We start from the raw sequence: 22,425 nt of genomic DNA, 5'->3' as shown, positions 1-22,425 counted from the left end.
CTTGGATACCAACATACAAGTATATATTAATAATTGGATAGTTCCTATGAAAATTCAAGACTCAAATATGAGAAATTATACAAAGAGTTTACTACTACACAAGATGACAATATTCGTAAAAAGACATAGCATTGGCCATAAATTTTATAGCACTTAAAGGTTTAAAATACTACTAGCTCTACTATAATTTACTTCCTAATTATACTATTGAAATATTTGAGCTTTTATGCTTTTAGTATTCTATTATATTTTTTTAATGATCAATATATAAGATGTCTTATTTTTGTGTATATAGAAGACATTGAAGAGGGAGACTTGGAAGCAATAATAAGTGAATCAAATGGTTTTGCCAAGGTTTATAGATGATATAGACTATCTTAGATTACAAAACTTGTACTTTATAATCCAAGTCAAGATTTGATAGCTTTGAGTTTTTATATATTGTATACAAGCCAAATTTTATTATCTAAAGCTTTATGTAAACTCATGTATATATTGAAATATAAGCATCCGAACTATTTCGATGTTATCATTTTTTTCTTATATTATCCTTTAACTATTGTGTCACATTGTATTATTATGTGAAATATTATAATCCATATGAGTTTTATTCATATAGAAAATGCCCAATGAGCGTGCAAGAAAGGGCCAAAAAACCAAGCAGTTGCTAGTTTCACAATTGTGGCTGGCAACTCCCTGGTTCTTTTTGGGGTTTGCACAAAGAATATCAATCTTTGCATATAACAACATTTGAAAATTATATAGGAAGCACATTTATATAATCCTGCATATTGTTGGGAAAATTGCTATTGTAAGGCATTTAAAATTAAGTTAAAATTTGTGCTTATTGTTTGTACATTACATGGGACCTTAGGCACTTGTCTTTTGGTACAAGTTTAATTACAATCATAGATGCATCTGTAAGTATTTTTTTTGTATATAAAATATATCAATATCACCATCTATGGTTCTTAATCCCTTTTAGTGTTATATCTCACTCTACCAGGAGGATCAATATTCTGAGCTATAAGAGTCATTCTAGGAGTTTTGGCATGCTTCAAATGCAATAGTACTGTCCAAACCTCAAGATTGAGTATACATACATATTTGAAGGTGCTACAATAATGTTCAAGATATCTCATTTGCATATACTATAATCTCATGTTCCAATCTATATTTAAATCACCTTTGCATGAAACATGAGGTATGGATGCATATTAAGAATATGTAAATACATAAATAATAGCAGTTAATAAGCCATAGCTTTGATTACGAGGGAGGTTCTACTCTACTATATATATTTTCTTTATTATTTCTCAATCTTTAACTTATCTAAGTTTTTAAAATGTTTTATGAGATTGTATATTTTTAAGCTTTTAGATACTAGGTTCATTGAAATTTAAGCTCCTTAACTACATTAAAATGTACCGACAACAAAAGAAAATCATGTGAGCTCAACTATAACAAGAACTCCTACAAGGCTCAAGTCTCAGTCATTACAAAGAAATCTTTTTCTAAAGTGTTTGAAGATTTGACTCAAAAGTTAGAACTATCTAGTACTAGTAAGTAATTCTAGCATATTAATAACATGATCAACTTATTTGCACATGGCCAAGATCTTGTCTTATAGATTTAGGAAAGGTTGATGAATCTAGAGCAAAGGTAATAATAACAATAATTATCTCATCAAAAAATAAAAATATATATTCAATACACTCCAAAATATAGGAAAGAGTTCAAAACTCCCTTCACCAAAATTATAGCTACAGAGACACACATAATCAATCCTTACTAGACAAGTAAACTCAGAGATAACAAAGAGAAGATTTAGAAATTACAAATAAAAGAAAAATCTAGTATCTTAGTCTTACACAAATTCCATACACTTAGCCAAGTCCAGAATTCATTCAAAGTTCAATGATTATTAATGGTGAGCAAAGAAAAGCCATTACAACACTTGAATATGGCCCTAGATATGTAGCACCAAGGTCTTTGAAAGGGATTGTAGCACTATATAAGCTTCCCATATTCTTCAATTATTCAATCATCCTCTTCTAGATAAGATTATCATAGAAAAGAGAGTAGATCTTACTACTTGCCCAGAACTTGGCAACCTTTTAATGATCAATGTTGTAGCTTACATCGCATATTTTATAGTCAAACTATTGGAATGAGAGGTTGATGTGGAGCTTCACTATAATGCTAGCACTTTTTTCATGCGATTTTGATGAAATGCACAAGTATTATATGTAAATAAATAATCTCTTGAGCAAACATCCATTTTCCTTGGACACATTAGCCACCAACAAGAAATGATAGAGTCAAACTATCATGAACATTGAATAATCAAAAATAAAGGAAAGGAGAAAAGAATCATGACTACTATGTATGGGCTAACCTTATGAGATTGAAGGTCCCATAATAGGTAAGATGATTTTTTACCACTTTTATGAAAGTGATGGTTTTGTTATAACTTTTCATTAAGTTATTATTCTGTTCTAAAGTGTTTATTCTAGCAACTTCTCTCCACTAGATAGAGTTGTAAGAACGTGACCCTCTCTCTAGCTAGATAGATCGAAAGTTAATACCATTTTAGGAGAATGGAGTGTGATTGAGTACTGATTCTAACAATCATACAAGCCTAAAAGAAAGCTCCACTCACTATGAACCACATATAGTGTAAGCCCACTCTTAGTTTTGATTGGTTACAAAGTGACCATTCTTAGGTTCGTGTTAGACTATTGTTAGGGTTACCATCCTATGTTTCTCCTTTGAAATACAAGTAGAACTCTTATGTTGAACTAAGCCCATCCTTTTTTGAGGGGAGATTGGATAGTGATGCAAAGGAATATTAGGGTTTTGGTTGACAACTAGAGGACTGCTCTAGGATTAGAGAGAATGCATCTCAAATGTGACAAAGTAATTATTAAAGATAGGTAAAGTAATAAGTGAAATGAAACTTAACAAAGATAAGAACCCCAGACCTTTGAGTATGATTTTCATTGGTGCAATAGGAAATTGTAGAAGAGGAGGCAATCTAATTGGGAGAGATTTTTTCATCGAGGTATTACGTGACCCAAGGCTTGGACAATTACTCACACTAAGAGACTAGTATATTTGAGATTATGGAGAAGATATTTATTCATCTAGTTGTTTTAAACCCTCTAGATGGATAGTATATAATTGACATGTAGCGATGATCATGGCTATGCATTTGGATAGATCTACAAATCTATACATGACAAACCATCCATCTCCAAAACAGCCTATCGAGAGTCCATTGAGCTAAAAAGTGGAAGATAATAAGTCTTCATTATTTGTATGCCCCTTAAGAGGATCAATTGTTTTGCATTGAAGGCATCTCACATGTTTCACTTTGCATACATGTCTAGAATTTATACTTGTTCTCTCGTTGACGTGCTATAGTTGATATAATTGTTGAATCTTGTTAATCTTTTTCACTAGATCTAAGCATCCCTTTAAAGAGCCATGAACCACTTGTACCCCAATAGGAGATGAAAATTCCACATACTTTGTAAGGGGAGAATGAATAGTACACAAAATTTGAGTTTCTCTCACCTTATATTTTTCCCCCTTTTTTGGGAGAATTTTTAATTTGGATTTTTTTTCCTCTCACGAAATCAATTTGACCCAAAAGTTGAGCAACAAACCACTTTCCCTCTTTTCTCTATGCTAGTGAATTTTCATCTCCATTGAAGCTCCCTGGTGAGAGTAATTAGGGGTTTTGAGTGTTTTGCTTACCTCTGCATTTTATTCTCCATGTAACTCCAGATTTTGGGCAAAACACAAATGCCCATGTCTCTTTGCATTTTCTCTTATTTGCTATTTTTTCAATAGGGTTTGATGTTGTTTCTCACTGTTATTGTTGTTTTATTGCAAAGATTGTTTTGGGCAACAAGAGGTAGAGGTGCTCATCTCTCTCTCTCTCTCTCTCTCTCTCTCTCTCTCTCTCTCTCTCTCTCTCTCTCTCTCTCTCTCTCTCTCTCTCTCTCTCTCTCTCTCTCTACCTTTTCTATGCGAGAGGTAGCAGACACTAGACTGACTCGCGGATACACATCACTAGGTGGTTAGGAGAGGATGTGCTCACATGTACAATTCCAAGAACCCCACACTAAGCTATGGCTCTTCGATACACTAGTCACATTGACACTACTCTATGGAGTATAGATATGGAAGCCCACTCTTGGCCACCATAGTAGATTAGGGTGCCTTTATGACATATGGAGATCAATGGAGAAACTCCTAGTGTCCATGATATCCACGATGATCAGATGTAAGACCTCACTGCCACACGAGATCATCAGAGCTGAGCTAGCGGCTACACCGATTGTGGTAGAAACCCTCACCCGATCGGTCGCATACATACGTAGCCTATGGGATTTACCTAGACACAGATATGCATGGTTGGCCCTTGAGTCCTCCACGCAGCTTGCCAGAGAGGGTGAAACTTCATGTTGGTATGCACAAATTCGGCCTTGTTTGAGCTGCATGGCTTTAACATGGACAAGTTACCCCCCTTTAAATACTCCCTTGATGCACCATCTGTTAGGGTAAAAGGTCTGTAGGCCTACCCATGTACATTGTGACCGCCCATTCTTTATTCATATATAATATGATAGTACAATAAGGCTGTCAGTTCAGTTGAACAACACCTACATTGTGTGTGCTCTTCTCTCCTGCTGCATCTTTCTCTTCTTCTTCTCTACTACCATTGCATCTCCTTCAACTGATATCAGAGATTTTGATCAGAGCTTGATCGTGGAGCTTGGCCCGGTATTACTTCAGCCCGGATTGAAGACCTAGAGCTTGGAGCTTCAATGCCAACCATGGCTTCTTCCCCCCGAGGTAAGATTTCATCTTCCACCTCTCCCTGGCCCTCATAGGCTCTTTATAGGTGTTCTTTGGCTTCATTGGGCACCTTGTATGCCCCCATTTGCCCCCTTATCCTCAGCATAACCAGCATGCCCTACAGTAGCAGCTCACGTTTTTTACATCTTTTTCAAAATCTGGCTCAAAAATCCTATTTTTTCTCATATCTCAGGTATCTAGGACCTGATTTAGGCAAGGTAAGAGTCTAACTGGGGGTTTTGGCATGCTTCAGACACAATGATGATGTCCAACTGCCAAGTTCTCATCACAAATTTTTTTTAAACAGATCTGAGTTGATTTACAACAAGAAAATGTCATACTTTTAGCTTATGTGATACTCCCAAGGCTTAATATTTGATGCCCAAATGCTTTGGGGATGTTTGCCCAATGTTTTGAGATGCTTTGAAACTTGGTTTGAGCTTCTATAGCTCGATTTATGCAGGGATTTATTGTTGTACATTGTTTGGGCAGCAAGATTTTATCACGGACGGCTTATGCATAGTACTCTTTGTTGGCATTCAGGTGTCTTGTTGGATGTATTGATGCTTGGTCATCATGACTTATGCCTCGATATGTTATTTGAGAGCTATTGAGCCTTAGTTTGGATGCAAACACTTCATTGTTGGTTGGAATTTATGCTACCTTGGTTGACAGGTTATCGATGTGGCATCGCTGTTAACAAGCCCACGATCCTGTCATCCAAAAGAAACTTTGTCTCTATGAATCTGACTTTATGGCATCGCACTTAGTCTCTTAGTTCGAGGGAGACTTTTTGACTTTTTGATATACTCACTCTCTCAGTTCGAGGTCTAATAGAGGTTATGCACATTTGCATTCCTCTGGGGCCCTACCTTTCCCTTTATAGTGGCTTAGTTGTGTCCATCTCCCCCCTTCATGCACACGGGGCAATGAATGGAAGGCACCAACTTCTTTAGGCATAGGACCATTTGGTAGCCAGGCCACCATGAAATTGAGAGTAGGCTTGACTATGCATGCGTGCGTTCTTCCATTGCTGTGTGGCACATAGGGAAGCCCTAAGGTAAAGGGGCCAATAAAGTAGCGCCTTTCAAAAGGAAAACACACCCCACCTCAATTGAGTGACAATTTTACAAGAAAGATGTGGCTTTTTTAGTCACTTAATAATATAATATGAACTTTTTAAAATTACAAATGAGCTCAAACAATTGAGCCATGTAAAATTTTTTATATTTTAGATTTCGTAAAACCTTAAAGCAATGCATCCTCAAGTGTCACTCTATTGGCCCCTCACTGCCCCTCTTTTATGAACCTTTCGTTTGTAACTAAGGCTACTTGATAAAAATATCAAAATATCCCAATATTTTTTCTTTGAGCTCTATATAATATAAATAGTTTGACTATTTAAAAAACATTCATACAACTTACTTTAATATATATATATATATATAATGGGGGATTGTTAGATGACAATCTATTGGCCCCTTTACCCTAGAGTGAACACATATCCCCCCCCCCCCCCAAAACCTTACTACAATAATAGGAAAGGAAGGCTGAGCCACCTCTCCATCAAGCAATGAGGTCGAGGAAAGATTGAAGACCCTAAAACATGTGAAGGGGAAGAAGACCACTCTTTACTCTAGGGATTTGAGGTACCACTCCTATTAAACAGTGACTCCATGTATAAACTTTTTGTATATAAAGAATCGTGAATCCCTTGCTACACTTGTCGTTGAGCTTTGGGACGGTGAGTTTCCTCACCTCCAAGGTAAGAAATAATCAAAAGAGTTCATTTGGATTTCTAGAATAGTGAGTTCTTGATGTGGCATCGCTGGCTGAATAAGTCCTACTAATCTTCTAGAGAAGAAACGGGAAATTTGGAATATAGAGTCGCTGGAGCAAGTTAATCGTGAGGATTCCATCAATCAGGCTAGGAAGCTGCACAGGTCTTCCGTTTTTCTTTTCTGCTCCTACTCACGACTATCGGCTGCTCTCTCCACAACAATGGCTGCTCCACCGATGGCTACTCGTCTCTGCCACGTATGCTACTAAGGAGTTTAAGTAGAACATGACCTCCGTACTGATGCATCCTCTAGTACCAGTGCTGAATGCCTGCTCAACAGGCTATCATAAATACTGGAGGCTACTCACACAATTGCCATGGATGCTCCTCAAAACTGCTAAATTATTGCCTCAAAACATTCTGACTTTTGTCTCAGGTAGTGTCTTGAATACTCTTGGGTCACATTACTTCGGCACACTTCTCATTTCTCTTCTCTCATTCCATAAAGAGCTGCCTACTCCTCTTGCTAATTCATTAAATTTTATTCACTAAGGAGCTATTCTATAATCATCTATATTACTAAAATTGCAATAACATTGGTGCTACTATAAGTCAAGCCAATCTTCTTCATCATCAACTGTGTCTTCCAATGGAGGAGGAGGAACTACCAAGTTCAAGGGATATACATTCCACACTTGGCATGAAGAAAGGATTATGGAATATTACCAATGGCAAAGAAAAGCCATGGAAGCAATTCAAGTAACTCCATGGAAAGTTGGAGACGACAAAGCTCAAACCATCATCAAATCAGGGCTGGATGATACCTATATCCATCATGTACATGGATGTGAAACTACAACGGATACTTGGGACCAACTCAGCAAACTCTTTGGAGCTCAATCCAAAAGCTGCAAGTTTGGATTGCCTATTGAATTTTTCAGATTAGAAATGAAATCATGATCAACTCTTGCGAAGTATGACCATCTGGTCACTAGCCTTATCACAATATGCCCTCTATTGGGCTAGTTGAGGTTGAAGCCTCTCTTCTAGAGGAAGAGAAAATGTTGAATTTCAAGCAAGTAGTCAATACAACACCTAAGTATAAAGCCCTCTACAACAAATCTAAATTCAAGGGAAAAACAAGGTAGTCCATAATGAACCAATTTGTGTGACTCTTATCATAGAGCTGGCAACAAGGACAAATTTTGCTTCAGTAGCAAGAAAGTCCAAAAAGTATTCCTCGTGAAGACAGTTTAAGAGAGTTGAAAAGAAGGAGAAGAAGAAAATGCAGCACTAGAACAAAAAAAAAAGCATCACAAGGCATTTACCATGACCTTTAAGAACAAGGGCTCCTCTTGATATTCCAACTAATGAAAGACTTCTCGAAATTATATTTCTTGTTCAAGTCCCTCAAATCATGCTATTAAAGAAACCTTTATATCCAAAAGCTAGAAGTGATGTCAGCTAGTGATGCTCCATTGCATTCTGGTGATTGTAGTGAGGCCCTTACACCTTCAAAGAGAAGTGACAAGAAGAGAAAATCAAAGACCCAATACTATCATTGTGGTAAGAAGGGCCATTTGCGTAAGAATTATGAAGAGTTAGCAACCTTGAGGAAGCAAAAGGAGAAGAAGAAGAAGAAGTACTAAGATATAGAATCCTCCACAAACACCAATCATTTGGCCAAGGCCAAGGTCAAGGCATAGACATGAACATTTTCTTCAAATTGAAGGAAGGGCATAGCAGCCCCTTCTCCTTCTACTTTCTAGTGCAAGCAATGTGGTCATTCCTCATGACTCTCAAATGCCAAAGAGAGAGTATGAGAGGGTGGTGAGATGAGATAGGTGAGTCTCATGTATACAAATACACAAGTGCACGAGTTCTAGAGAAAGACTTCCCTGATGCATTGAATGAAGTATGGCAAGTTCAAATCCTAGAGTTGGGATTGAATTGAGTGGGCTATTCCTTGAAAGAGAGCATTATTTGCTCCTAGTCCAAGCTCACCTGAGGAGTCACTTTGGCAGTCTTGGAAGGCATGGAATCCATGGTGGTGTATGTTCAGAGGCGTTTTTGACAATATGGTTGGATATCCATGGTCCTATTTTGGTGTTCTTTGTTGTATTGACTATGATGAGTCATTATCACTATATTATTTTATTGTAAAAGATCACCCATGATCTTAGAGAAGATGTTAGCAGTCTAGTCAACTCATCGGGCACCACTAGGTATCTAGCTATTTTTCTATAGTCATATTAATGCTTATTTTGGGTTTTATTACTAACCATCAAGCATTAAATGTTGGCCAACCTACTACTATTTATGGCATTGTTTTTCCCTATTTATTACAAGCTCCCTCCTGAGTTAATTATTCATCACCTACAAGTTCTTTTGGCGAGAGGGAGTTGGTGCCTTTGCCTACATAGCTATATATGACATTCTCACATTTGATATATGTATTCTATTTCTCGATTATTCTTTTGAGTTCTCTTCTTTGCAATGTTCTTCTATGCAAGGTTGTCTCCATATGTAGTATGGATTGATCCGTGCAATATGATACATAAGATACATATATGTACGATTTAGTACAAAAAAATAAGCACTTTTTGACCACTCTCCTTGAAGCCTACAACTTTCTTTTTTTCGTACTCCATTCTATTTTTTTCTTCTCTCTCTCTCTCTCTCTCTCTCTCTCTCTCTCTCTCTCTCTCTCTCTCTCTTCGAGAGCGAAGACCACATGTACAAAGAGCTCGCACCGGAGGAGATAGGACTCAACCGGGCATCACAAGACACAGCTAAATGCACTGAATATGGTGAACACCTATTGGAGTTGGGGGGGGGGCGGGCACACGGACTAGCCATCCTCAACGATCTCGATAGATGGCCCGGGTCTGATGCCCTCACATGCTTCCCACACAAGCACGTGGCCAATTGCATCGGATGGGGGGCACATGGAGCACCCACACAGAAACTAGGAGCAAGCACAGTGGACTTTATCCTCGGCCCTCTATCACTTATCCCCGACATCCAGTCCTTTAAAATATCACCTCGCCCACTCACAGTGGCTGCTGACCATGCCTACCAACAATTTGACATAACTTGCAAGTATGACCTAACCCCCCCAGCAAGCAACCCCCCAAGATTCCCCAGGTACCACTTTACCAGGCTAACTGCGAGCACATACTCCGACCATCTCTATTGAAGCCTGTAGGAAATGAACCCCCACGCACCCTTGGAGGAGATCACAGCACAGTTGGCGGGCACACTACACACCTCGGCTGCCGAATACTTCCCCCACACATCCCCCCACTCCACCCCTCCGAACAAGAATGTCCCACAGAATAGCTGGTACGACGTAGAGTGAAGGGAAACCCGGCTCCATCTTCAACAGGACGAAGCACCAGGAGTACACATGCATAAATAGGCACGCTTGATCTTCCGTCATCTAGTGCAACGGAAGAAACTAGCCTATCTCTCCAAAGTGAAACACGAATTCTACCAGCTATTCTTAGGACAAGAGAGCAAAGAGTCATGGAAGGCATTTCAGGAACCCCGAGCCCAGACGCCCATCACCTCCCCAGACACTTGGCACGCATATGCAACCTCACTATACCAAGTACCCAAGCAGCCCCAGCTACTCCGGCCCCCAAGGAGTAGACTCAGATCATCCACATTCTTCAGCGTGGGGCGGGTTCGGGACGCCATTGATAGACTCCAAAATGGACGTGCCCAAGACCACGAAGGCTTGGTAGCAGAGCATTTGACCCATGCCAAGGACATACTAGCACTTCTCCTAGCACACATGTTCAATAGAGCCCTATGCGAAGGCCTCCCTGCCAGCTGGTCAGTTAGCACCATAATACCTATCCTGAAGGCCGGACACCCCATGGTTCCCACGAACTATTGAACAGTCATGGTTGGTCGTGTACTAGCCAAGCTCTATGGATCCATACTAGACCACGAGCTAAGCAAGTGGGCAGAGCAACACCAACATCGGGCGGCAGGACAAGTAGGGTTTAGGAGGGGGTTCTGCACCCTTGACCATATCCTCACACTGAGAGCCATCATAGAGGAGGGTAGAGCACATGGAAGATGGGTGTACTGCTGCTTTGTGGACTTTCACAAGGCCTTTGACACTGTCCCATGAGCGAGGCTCACGCGGGGTTCTGGTAAGAGGACCAGTATTGCTTTCATTTTTCTGTTTGGGAGCAAGTCTCTGCAGCTAGCACATCTGGAAAGTGCAGGAGTGCATTGTCTCAGATTGAGATGCCCTTCGCGGTGTAGCAAGAGGACAGTATATGCTGCGGGGCCTGTTTTGATTTGAGGCCATTTCGGGGCCTGTTTTGGAGGCGGAAGTTTTCTACATGCACTCAGGAAAAGGCCCAATTTTATGCTGTGCGACCACTGTTCTACAGGTCGGTGAAAAGTTATTGTAGAAATTGCATTGTATGCCTGTGCGCAGAGACATTGGGAGTTACAGAATCATCCCTGTTGCATGTTGATACAAAATTGTCACTAGGAAGTGACTATGTGGTCAAATACCACTTTCGTCAGTTTTGCAGATTTGCCCTTGTGAGGCTGAAGTTGTGTTCTTTGCAGTGACAGAATTTTTTGCAGTGTTCTGTAATGGCATCTAATTCTCTTTCACAGATTGTGACTGAAAAGCTTGACAAGAACAACTTCCAAGCATGGAAGTTTAGAATGATGAATTTCCTTATGGGAAAAGGATATTGGGAATTCGTTGCAAGAAATGAAGAAGAACCAATTATTCCTAGTGTTCCCAATCACAACAAAAAATGCAGGCATTTAAAGCATGGCATGAGAGAGGCAGGAAAGTTATGTACTGGTTGTCTATCAGCATTTTAGACTCTATGATTGTGCATATTCAAGATGCAAGTACGCCAAAGGAGGCATGGGGTACTTTGTCAAAAATGTATAGCATAAATACGCAAGCCACAAAAATGCAGTTCAAGCAAGAGTTACACGATGTGCAAAGAGAATATATGAGCATCAATGACTACCACATGAAGGTGAAGAAGATTGCAGATGCACTTGATTCCATTGGATCACCAGTGGAAGATGATGATTTAGTTTCTGTGACCTTTAATGGTCTAGGAAAGAATTATGCACAATTCCGAACATCCATTTCCGTCCATGAAAGATTTTCTGATTTTGAGGAGTTGATTGCTCTTCTAATTTCTGAGGAGCAGAGAAATGGTAGTGCATCTTCTTCAGGAGGAACTTTAAAAGAAGTTGTCTTCTACTCAAATGCTGGAAGAGGTAGAGGCAGAGGTAGAGGAGGTCGATCTGGAGGCCGTGGTAGAAATCAGAATATGCAGCAAACTCAAGAAAACCAGTCCTATGAGGCAGAGGTAGATGAGGCCAATCTGGAGGCCGTGGTAGAAATCAGAATATACAGCAAACTCAAGAAAACCAGTCCTATGGAGGAGGACGCGGTAACTCTAGAGGCAGGGGAGCCAAAAAGGTCATGGTGGATGGCAAAGAGGCCAAAATGCAAACAACAATGTTGAATGCTACTACTGTGGTAAAATGGGTCATATGGCTAAAGACTGCTATAAAAAGCAGAATGACATCATCCTGACCAATTCTGTGACAAGTGTAGAAGAAAGCAATGATGTGTGGTATGTTGACTCAGGTACATCAAACCACATGACAGGTCATGCAGAATGGATGCAGGATGTAAGGAAAATGAAAAAACCAGGATTTGTGGAGACTGGTGATGATACTGCACATCCTATTGTGCAGATTGGAAAAATTCATTTGTCTATGCGAGATGGAAAAAAGAAATACGTGTCGGATGTATTTCATATCCCGAATATCACCAAGAACCTAGTTTCTGTTGGTCAAATGGTTGAGCAGGGCTTGTAGGTCAGATTTAATCCTCATGGATGCTTTGTTGAGGATATGAAAAATAAAGGTCGCTTGAGAGCAAAAGGAAAGAAGAAGGACAGAATGTTTACGTTGGATGCATACATGCCTGAACTGAGTGCAGCAATGTTTGCACATGGGACCGGTGTAGTTGCAGATATTGATATCTGGCATAAATGCATTGGTCATGTTAATGTACAGCGACTTAAATCAATACAAGCCCAAAATCTTGTTGCAGGATTGCCTAAATTCAAGGTTACAAAAATGTATAAGGTATGTGAAGACTGTCAGTTTGGAAAACAGGCAAGAAAACCATTTCCTAGACATGTTCAAGAGAGTAAGAAGTCATTGGAATTAATCCACTTTGATGTGTGGATTAGTAAAGCTGAATCTCTTGGAGGCTATCATTATTTTTTCACTTTTATTGATGACTATAGCAGAAAAGTTTGGGTGTATTTTATGAAAAAGAAAAGTGAAGTTTTTGGGCATTTCAAAACTCTTAAAGCTATGGTTGAAAAAGAAACAGGCCTGCAAATAAAATGCCTAAGGTCAGATGGAGAGGGAGAGTACCTCTCAAATGAGTTTGCAAGGTTCCTGCAGGAGCATGATATAAAGCAGTAATATTCATGCAGTCATACCCCACAACAAAATGGAATTACAGAAAGGAAAAACATGCATATTGGAGAGGTATCTTGTGCCATGCTCAATAAAAAAGACTTGCCAGATTTTTATTGGGCTGAGGTAGTTGCTACAGCAGTCTACATAATGAATAGGACTCCCACTGCAACAATACATGGGATGACTCTAGAGGAGAGGTATACTGATAGGAAACCACATATTTCTCATTTGAAAATTTTTTGTTGCATTGCCTATGTTCATGTGCCAGATGAGTTGAGATCCAAGTTGGATCCAAAAGCTAAGAAGTGCATCTTTATTGGTTACTCTTTGCAGCAGAAATGATATAGATGCTATAACCCTTCTACTCGTAAGTTTACAGTGAGCAGAGATATTATTTTTGATGAGATGAGTAGCTGGTATAAACCAGTAAATGTGATTGATAATGTAGATGCACAAAATGATAATGTTGCACAGAATTCACAGCAGCAATCACAAGATATTAGTGGACCTGGAGCGTCCTCTAGCAGTGGTTCACATTCTTCACCATGGACAGGCAAATTGAGATGAGGAGAATCTTCTCAAAGCAATGCAGATAGTGGTATGCATGTATCACGAAAAGGAAAAGAGAAGGTAGATCAGCCCATGTTTGATTTGAATGCAGGTCACTCTTATGTGGATGGTGAATCCAGTAGCTCAAAACAGAGCATTGATGATGAGTTGGGTATTCCTTCTATTGTTACACCTGGAGTAAGGAAGACCAGGGATGTTTTGAGAGCACCTGGGAGTGAACCTACTTTGCGCAGGTCTACTAGAGCTAGGTATCCTATAGATAGGCTAAATATGATGGATTTACAGCCATTCACTATGCATATATGGTCTAAGTGATACATGAACCAGAAACCACTTCTTTTGAGCAAGCCATGGAAAAAGAAAAATGGGAGAAAGCCATGGATAAAGAAATGGATGCCTTGGAAGCAAATGCTACATGGGAATTGGTACCTTTGCCTAAAGATAAGAATGCAATTGGTTGTAAGTGGGTTTATAAGGTGAAATATAATGCAGATGGTTTTGTGAATAGATACAAGGCAAGATTAGCAGTCAAGGGGTATGCACAAACATATGGCATTGATTATGAAAAAATATTCAGTCTGGTTACAAGGATGGCAACCATAAGAGCAGTCATTGCTATGGCTGCATCAAAGGGATGGTCTTTACATCAGATGGATGTAAAGAATGCCTTCTTGCATGGTGATTTGCAAGAAGAGGTCTATATGGAGCAGCCACCAGGTTATGTGCATGCTGTTCATTCTGAGTTTGTTTGCAGGTTGAAGAAAGCCTTGTATGGCTTAAAGCAAGCACCTAGAGCATGGTCTGACAAGATAGGACAGTATCTTGTCACTATTGGCTTTTAGATTTCCAAGGCAGATTTCTCACTTTATGTGAGAAAAACAGAGAAAGGTATTATGCTGCTTGTTATTTATGTTGATGATTTGATTATCACAGGTGATAGTGGTGAAGATATCCTTCATATGAAAATGCTATTGAAGCAGAAGTTTGAGATGAAGGATTTGGAATAGCTGCGTTATTTCTTGGGCATTGAGGTGATTAGATCACCAAGTGGGATACGGCTCTTGCAGAGGCAGTATGAATTAGACATGCTGTCTAAATATGGGATGACAGGCTGTAAGCCTATTTCAGTTCCTTTGGAGCAGAATGTGAAGCTGAGCGCAGATGCAGGTGAGCTTCTGAAAGACCCTACTATGTACAGGTGCATAGTAGGAAGTTTGATTTATATGACTATTACAAGACCAGATTTGAGCTATGCTGTTGGATTGATAAGTCAATTTATGTAGGCTCCAAGGAAACCACATTTGGATGCGGCTAGATGCATACTCAGGTATGTGAAGTCCACATTGCAGTATGGACTACTTTATAAGATTGGGGTTCAGATACAGTTGCATGGATACACTGATGCTGATTGGGCTGGTAGTATTTCTGATAGACGATCTACCAGTGGATATGTGTTCTCTTTTGGGAATGCTGCAATCACTTGAAGCAGCAAGAAATAGTCTACAGTTGCCTTGTCGAGCACAGAGGCTGAGTACAGGGGTGCGGCAATGGCTGCATGTGAGGTAGCTTGGTTGCATAAGATACTTTATGATATGCATCAGCCTACAAATGGGCTAGTTGTCATTTATTGTGACAACATGAGCAGTATACACTTGGCAAATAACCCAGTCTATCATGCTAGAACAAAGCACATTGAGATGCATTATCACTATGTGCGAGAGAGGGTTTTACTAGGTCTTATTGATCTAGTTTATGTTAGCACAGAGGATCAGGTAGCTGACATATTTACGAAGGCATTAGGCGCAGAGAAGATACGCAAGTTCAGAGACTTGCTTGGTGTGCAGGAATTGGGATTGAGCTCGAGGGGGAGTGTTGAGATATCGAGCTCCACTCGTGATATGCCAAGGTGACCATTGTCCATTTATGTCATCGACTTGTCACTTGCAGATGTGGTTGGTACATCGCCTATGAATAATAGCTAGATGATAGCTATCATTATCTACTCTAGTTCGTGGCTCAGTTAGTATGCTACCTTAGTTAGTTGAGTTTGATTTGAGACCCATATATAGGGTTCTTCTATTTCTATGTAGTTGAGTTCTTTTGGCTTACACAACTAAGAAGAGAAAAACTGTTTTTAGCCTCCACCTTTGTGTGTATTCCCCCATTGTGCAAGCAAGAAAGCTATAAGTGAGACTCCTTCCTTCTCTCCCACAATCTTGATACATCCTAGGATGAACACTCCAGGAGTAGTTCCACACCGCACTGGGAGTACCTCTAGATTGTATCTAGTCTAGATATCATTTTGTACCTACTCAATTTAGTTCAACATAGCATAAACGTTAGCTTCACTACACTTTTGAAATCTCCCAAACATTTTGTATGCCACATTTTGGTCTCATAGGCCAACTTGGCCTGTTGTAGATGTTAATATAACTTTCTTTCTACTTTCTTCTCTCTCTCTCTCTCTCTCTCTCTCTCTCTCTCTCTCTCTAGCCTCTTCCTCTGTCTTAAGTTCTTTGTTTTTCTCTTATACCTTGCATTCAACATTTTCTTTCAACATCTATTTGTGCTTCCATTACTACATCGACTTTTGATAGTAATATGTATGGATGAAACTTAAAAGTGAGAGAGAGAGAGAGAGAGGGGAAGAGAGAGAGAGGAGAGAGAGGGAGAGTAATAGGGAGAGGGAAAGGAGAGAAAGAGAAGGTCGAGGAAAGGGATAGAGATAGAGAGAAGGAAAGGAGGAGGGAGAGGAAGAGGAAGAGGCATAGTGATAGAGATAGGAAGAGGGAGAGAGATAGGGAGAGGAGAAAGAGAAGGTGAGGGAAAGGGAGAGAAAGAGGGAGAGGATTAGTAGGGTGATGAAGCTTCAACGGAACTCAAGAGAGGAAAACTAAAGAAGATGGAGCCTGATTTGTGTAATGAATTTGGGGAGGGGAGGGAAGCGAGAGAAGGAGGATGCCCTTTGATAAGGGTTGAGGTGAGAGAGGTGTGAAAGAGTAGATGAGGGTTTGAAGGAAGACAGAACTTACAAGTTTGACATTATAACAACAATAACAATGTCATTTTTTCAAGAAAAAAGCAACAATAGTCACTTCAAAATGGACATTATTTTAAAAGACAATTTGAATACACAGAACTTGTACGGTACCATATCATATGAACATATAATGCAATGTAGTACAAAACATACTATACATGAACGTAATGCAACCCTTGTAATATTATCAAAGAAAACAACATTGTGGTTGCACTAATGCAAACCCTAAGAATGCATTCAATCAACTTTGTAGAAAGTAAACTTTATAGAAACATATTACACCTTTTAAAAGTTTAAGATTGTGCCATCCTAAACTCATCTTAGATCTTGGAAGTAGTTTTTAATATTAATGTTGAATGATTGGTGCATTGGATCAATCCCACTTGATCCAACTCATTGTTGTACTTGGAAATTTAAAAATGTAGATACACTATGTGCCATTATTATCAATACATTTGATGTTGTTCTCACTTTGATTTAGCACACATCAAAACTAGCCAAGCTTTGGAACTATTGAAAACTCAATATGAGACATGAAACTAGAGCAAGATTCAAAACATACAAAATCGCGACGTAGAGAGGAAAAAGGTTTCGATTGAAGAAGAAGTGGAGATATTTACTATATGGATCAAGAGTCTACACAACCAAATGGAAAAAATTAAGATAGCAAAGATCACTAAGGAGTTGGCTACAAGATACATTCTAGTTTTGCCATCATTGTATGAGAGTTGCAATAGTATTGATACATAGGTTAGAACTCTTTCTCTCACATTTAAGGAGTTTAGTACCACAACCAAAGCTATACAAAGACGTAGATGAAAAAACACTTTGAGAGCTTGTGGTGGTTTGGGGGGAGGGGAGGGGGGGAGAATGAGGAGGCTATCCTTTTATAAGGGCTAAGGTGAGGGAGAAGAGATGAAGGAGAAGTGTGTCCTTAGACACTCTTCTGACCACGATAAATCCTATGCACAATGTGCTCGAACACATGTTTTCAAGGTATCTTTATTACGATATCTCATTCCTAACTCAAAATCAACTAAATGCTCTCAAGCATCTCTTCAAATTATATATCAAAGTTTGCAAAAGTAGTTACATCACTATAATGAATCAAGCACTATCCAAATGGAAGCTTATTCTTATGTTCACTTAGGTGCTAATATAGCCACCATATAATCTACTTCATGACAAATTATTTAATGTGTTAGAGGACCTATATGTTGATCAAATAAAAGTACATATATGTCACTCTATGTACCATCAATTTCAAGTCTTTTGTTGTTTCTTTTACTCAAGTAGAAACCCCACATGATGACAATACTCAAGTAGAAACCCCACATTAGAGGTCATTGCACACCTTAGGGATTACATCATTGCTCAATGTTGTGTACCCCTAAGCAAGTGGAAGTAGTGTCATTATGTGTCAATAAGCTAAAGGCATATGAAATGCAATGAAAAACAATGGAAACATTTGAGAGGAAGTGTAATCATATACTATGTTGAACCAAGTACAACATATATGTTTGAATATATCTAGTATTGGTGGTGAGTATTATGTGAACTATACATGGGTGAAAGTATGCTTCGTAAGCATGGAACCTACAATAGCTTATAATAGATGGCAATAAAGAGTACACTCCTATATCCCTCTAAAACTAAAGAGATGTTGGGAAGCTTATACATATGCCATTAAAAGATTACAATACAAAAAATAAGACAGAAACACCTAGAGTGAGTTTGCTATTTCTAACAACTCCCTTAATTATTGAAGCGGTGTTTTACAACAAGTCATTAGAAATTTCAATCCACACTTGATGCATAATGCTTTACTTGTGTACATTTTAGAAATATATATGCCCATTTTTTATTAGTAAGCAAAGATGCAACATTTGTAAAATAGTTCTCCATGAGTTCTCAAACAAAATAATGTTTGAAATCAACATGCTTGAGTTTCTCCTACATCTTGCTATGTAGGATGATAGTGAAGTTTATTGTCACAATAATTAGTTAAGTTAATCTTATTGCCAAAGGAACTTAACTTCTAAAGCATATGCATGATCCATAGAGACTTAACATGGTTCATACTACTAGGTTTTGTTGTTCTTGAAGGATCTTTGAGTATCTATGTCTTCTACATAGGGCTAAAATAGGTTTCACCTAACTCTATCAAGTTTGTGTAACAATTGGGTGATAATAATTCATATATGCTCTTACTTTGACAATTGCCCTTGCATGTCATTCCACGCAAGGTAAGCTTTCTTTCGTTACTCTATCTTCTCTTTTGTTGCATGGCTTAAGATGCATGTGTGTATGCAATTATCCATGGCTTCAATCACAACTTATGCTAGCCTGTACAAGGCAATCTTTTCTTCATTCCTTTATCGTTTTTTCTATTGCATGAGTAAAGATAATCACAATCATGGTTGATTGATTCATGATTGAGAGAGAGAGTGTGTGTGTGAGAGAGAGAGAGAGAGAGAGTGTGTGTGTGTGTGTGTGTGTGGGTGTGTGTGCATGTGCACATGAACAAGGGCCAAGTCGTGTGTGGGTGTGTGTGCATGTGCACATGAACAAGGGCCAAGTCACACCATGGTATACTCAGGGGGAGTGGGTTACCATTCCGCTAGTACACATACATATTTATGTGTGTATATGTGTGCGTGTATGTGTGGTGCATTATGAGTTTGTATTCTATATGACAAGTAGGATGAGTTAATAAAAGGTTAGAGAAAGACACATATACCAACAATTATGCCCCAACATGCCTATAGTGGAAAATTTTGATGAATACACTTGCATCGATTCTGCTGCTCATATAGTGATATTACATATATGATTGCACATACTACACGCATTAACAAATAGTAAAGACAAGAGAGCAAATACATCAACAAACAGAGTGAGAACATCATTTTCTATTAAATTAAACTAAATCGTGTTCACAGGTTTGGCTACATTCTTTTATTTTATTGATTTGCACAAGTGTGGTTGAGTGGCAAAAAGCATGATAATAAGAATAACAACATGCATACTATTTGTACTCCGACATACTCTTCCTTTTAGACCCGGCAATGCTGGTCGTGGAAAGCTAGAGTATGTGTACAGTGTAAGAGACTGTGAGTGAGACCGGGTGGGGGGAAGAGAGAGGCATGTGAATAACATTGCGCTCCTGATGTCGAGCAAAGCCTGTGTACTAGGTAAACAAGATTTCTGATCTCCCTTCCAAAACGTTATTGGTCACGCTTCCAGTACTCTGTTGATGATGGGATTACGTGATAAAGCAGTTCAAAATGGCTTGACTTATTATTCGCAGGTGAACAATTGTCTTGAAGTTCCCAAGTCCGAAGCATGCGCCTACAATTGTATGATTGCTAACTGTTCGAAAATCAAGCCAAAGAAAAGTCCGACCGTTTGTGATATCTTGTGATCTGCAGCCAGCACTAAATAGCTGCGAAAGGCTTGATTTGTGAACTCGAACTTGGTTGAGATTGTGTTATTTGCGAACATACTGGCCTGCATGAAGGTTGGCGGATGATTGTGCTGGAATCGCCAACCATTAAAGCACGGCAACTCGATATTGACCAAATCCTAGTAGGCTATGCTAACAGCTAGTGTTTACAATTGTTGAGACTAGACACGAGCGATACTGTATACATAATGTAAGCATTTGCGTGTTAATGAGAAGAGGAAGAACCATGACCTAACGCAGTGACATCTAACTAGTGAGCGATACAAAAATGTAGCTTGTAAACGTTTCCATGTTATAAACGAGACGCTATAAAGACTCGTACTTCAAAGTGACAAATTTCAGTGAAGTAACTTGCAATTAACGAAATGCATTCTTGCAGAAAGACAGCAGCCAGATCGTGGAACTGCAGGAGAGACACAGAGAGAGAGAGAGAGAGAGGGGGTCCAACCTGGAGCTCGCAAACTCGAAGAGCTTTCCGGTGCTGGAGAAGACAATGAGGAGGATGTCTGCATCGCACAGCACTGACAGCTCGTGTGCCTTCTTCAGCAGCCCGTTCCGTCTCTTGCAAAACGTCACCTGCCGGCGGGCCGTGTCCTCGATCCTCCTGATGTGTCTTTTGCCTCGACTTGCCTGCATTGCCGGGCTTTCAGTATCTTCATGCGCTGCATTCTCGCCCCCCTGATCAGTATCATGACTCGGTTCTTTCCCGTTCCCCTTAGCTGTTTCGTGCGCCTCTTTTTGCACGGCCGCCATGTCCATCTCCACGTTCTGCAGCTTCATATTGTCAACCCGAATAGGGCATCCTTGATTTCCGGCATCATCTTCTCCAGCTAATGTACTATCCTCGTCTGTATCGTCTTCATTTTCATCTAATTCGTTCTCGGCCTCCACTGCATTAGCCTCGAAAAAGTCCGCCATGTCTTGCCCAGCTGGCCGCTCCTGCTGGTGCTCAATCTCAGGTAAGGCAGGGGCGGGCGATGGTGGATCATGATGCTCGGCTGGCGCGGCCATGGCATCCTCAGGCACCCGACCAAAGGGGGACATTGACGGACGTGGCTGCAGCGGGCAAAAACTTAGCAAGAAGCAGGGCTTTCCTTTCCTTCGAAGGAGAGAGAGATACAAGGAGGATCCAGGAGGAGAGAGCATGACAGAGCCCGGCCTAAAAGTGCAACAAGATGGATGGGAGTGACGGGACATTGAACACATTCTGGAGAAAGATCAGATGGTGAAGGATGATGGATGGCAGTAAATGCAAAGAGAAGCATTGTGTAAAAATGAAGGCCCTCTCGAGTTGGACTACGTAGCCTCCACTTTCAGCCTCTCGGCTGGACCTGGCAGTTCTAAGTATTGCCCAACTTTGACGACATAAACAACTCCTTTGTAATCATGCGAAAATGTCCTTAACCAATAGAAATGTCACATGTGTACATCCAAAAAGTGTATACAGCATTGCCAAAAGTGTGTCAGCACTCACACAAGTGCTTGAAAGAAACTCTAAGGCTGGTTACACACCAAATGGCGGATGCTCATTTTATCATCTTTAACCAATCAAAACACTTATGTAAGGGTTGGGCGTCTGTAATCCTTTACACACTGGAGAAGACATGACTTGTTGTTTACCTGCTAACCAGGTGCATCTCCCGCCCACTTTTGGACGGGGACTCTACATTGCCCACTTTATGAAGTGGTGAACAAGCGTATACTTTTGGCATTTGCAATCAATCAAAAAATGTATAAGTTTATTGTCTTGTATTTTTTTATAAATTGTGTCAATTTCGTGTGTAAAGGTATGGCACCCAATTCTATGCCCAGTTTCAAAAAGTGGACTCCCACACTCTAGCCGAGGATTAGCAGTCCATCACTTGGTGTGTAACCAGTCTAAGGGCTACACCTTGCTTGAGAGTGGGAAGTTACCACATCTCACTGACCACATGTAGTTGATGAAGTACATCATAAAATGGAGGTACTCCATCAACCAGGCTCACTACCACAAGATGCATTGACTGTGGGACTTCAAGGTCCTACAAGTCATGCCATCACGAACACATGCATTGAACTAGTTACTTAGTGAACTTTCTCGAGTCGATCCACTTAAGCATGTCCTTGCTCTAAATCTTTGGACTTAAGCGAGTAAAACCATGAGTGGAAACACAAAGACCACTTGTACTTTGACTATGCTAGGACCCCACCTATGTC

At 39.8% G+C, this 22,425-nt stretch overlaps 1 protein-coding gene across 7 annotated transcripts in view; it reads right to left on the bottom strand.

Moving 5' to 3' along the window:
• LOC148029987 (agamous-like MADS-box protein AGL1) overlaps window positions 1–21,477 on the bottom strand; it is a 139,535-nt gene extending 118,058 nt beyond the window's left edge. For all 7 annotated transcript variants that reach the window (XM_087687172.1, XM_087687170.1, XM_087687173.1 and 4 more), the window contains exon 1: window positions 20,678–21,477. In XM_087687172.1, coding sequence (XP_087543298.1) covers window positions 20,678–21,435 — 758 coding nt within the window. In that variant the 5' untranslated portion in view covers window positions 21,436–21,477. The remainder of the gene's footprint in view (window positions 1–20,677) is intronic.
• Between the last annotated feature and the right edge of the window lie 948 nt (window positions 21,478–22,425).

Source organism: Lygodium microphyllum, chromosome 10, assembly GCF_053477565.2.
Source record: "Lygodium microphyllum isolate KBCC chromosome 10, Lygodium_microphyllum_v1.1.10, whole genome shotgun sequence".
Taxonomy (NCBI): Eukaryota; Viridiplantae; Streptophyta; class Polypodiopsida; order Schizaeales; family Lygodiaceae; genus Lygodium; species Lygodium microphyllum.
The sequence above is the reverse complement of the archived record's forward strand: the minus strand, read 5'-3'. Positions and strand labels throughout refer to the sequence as shown.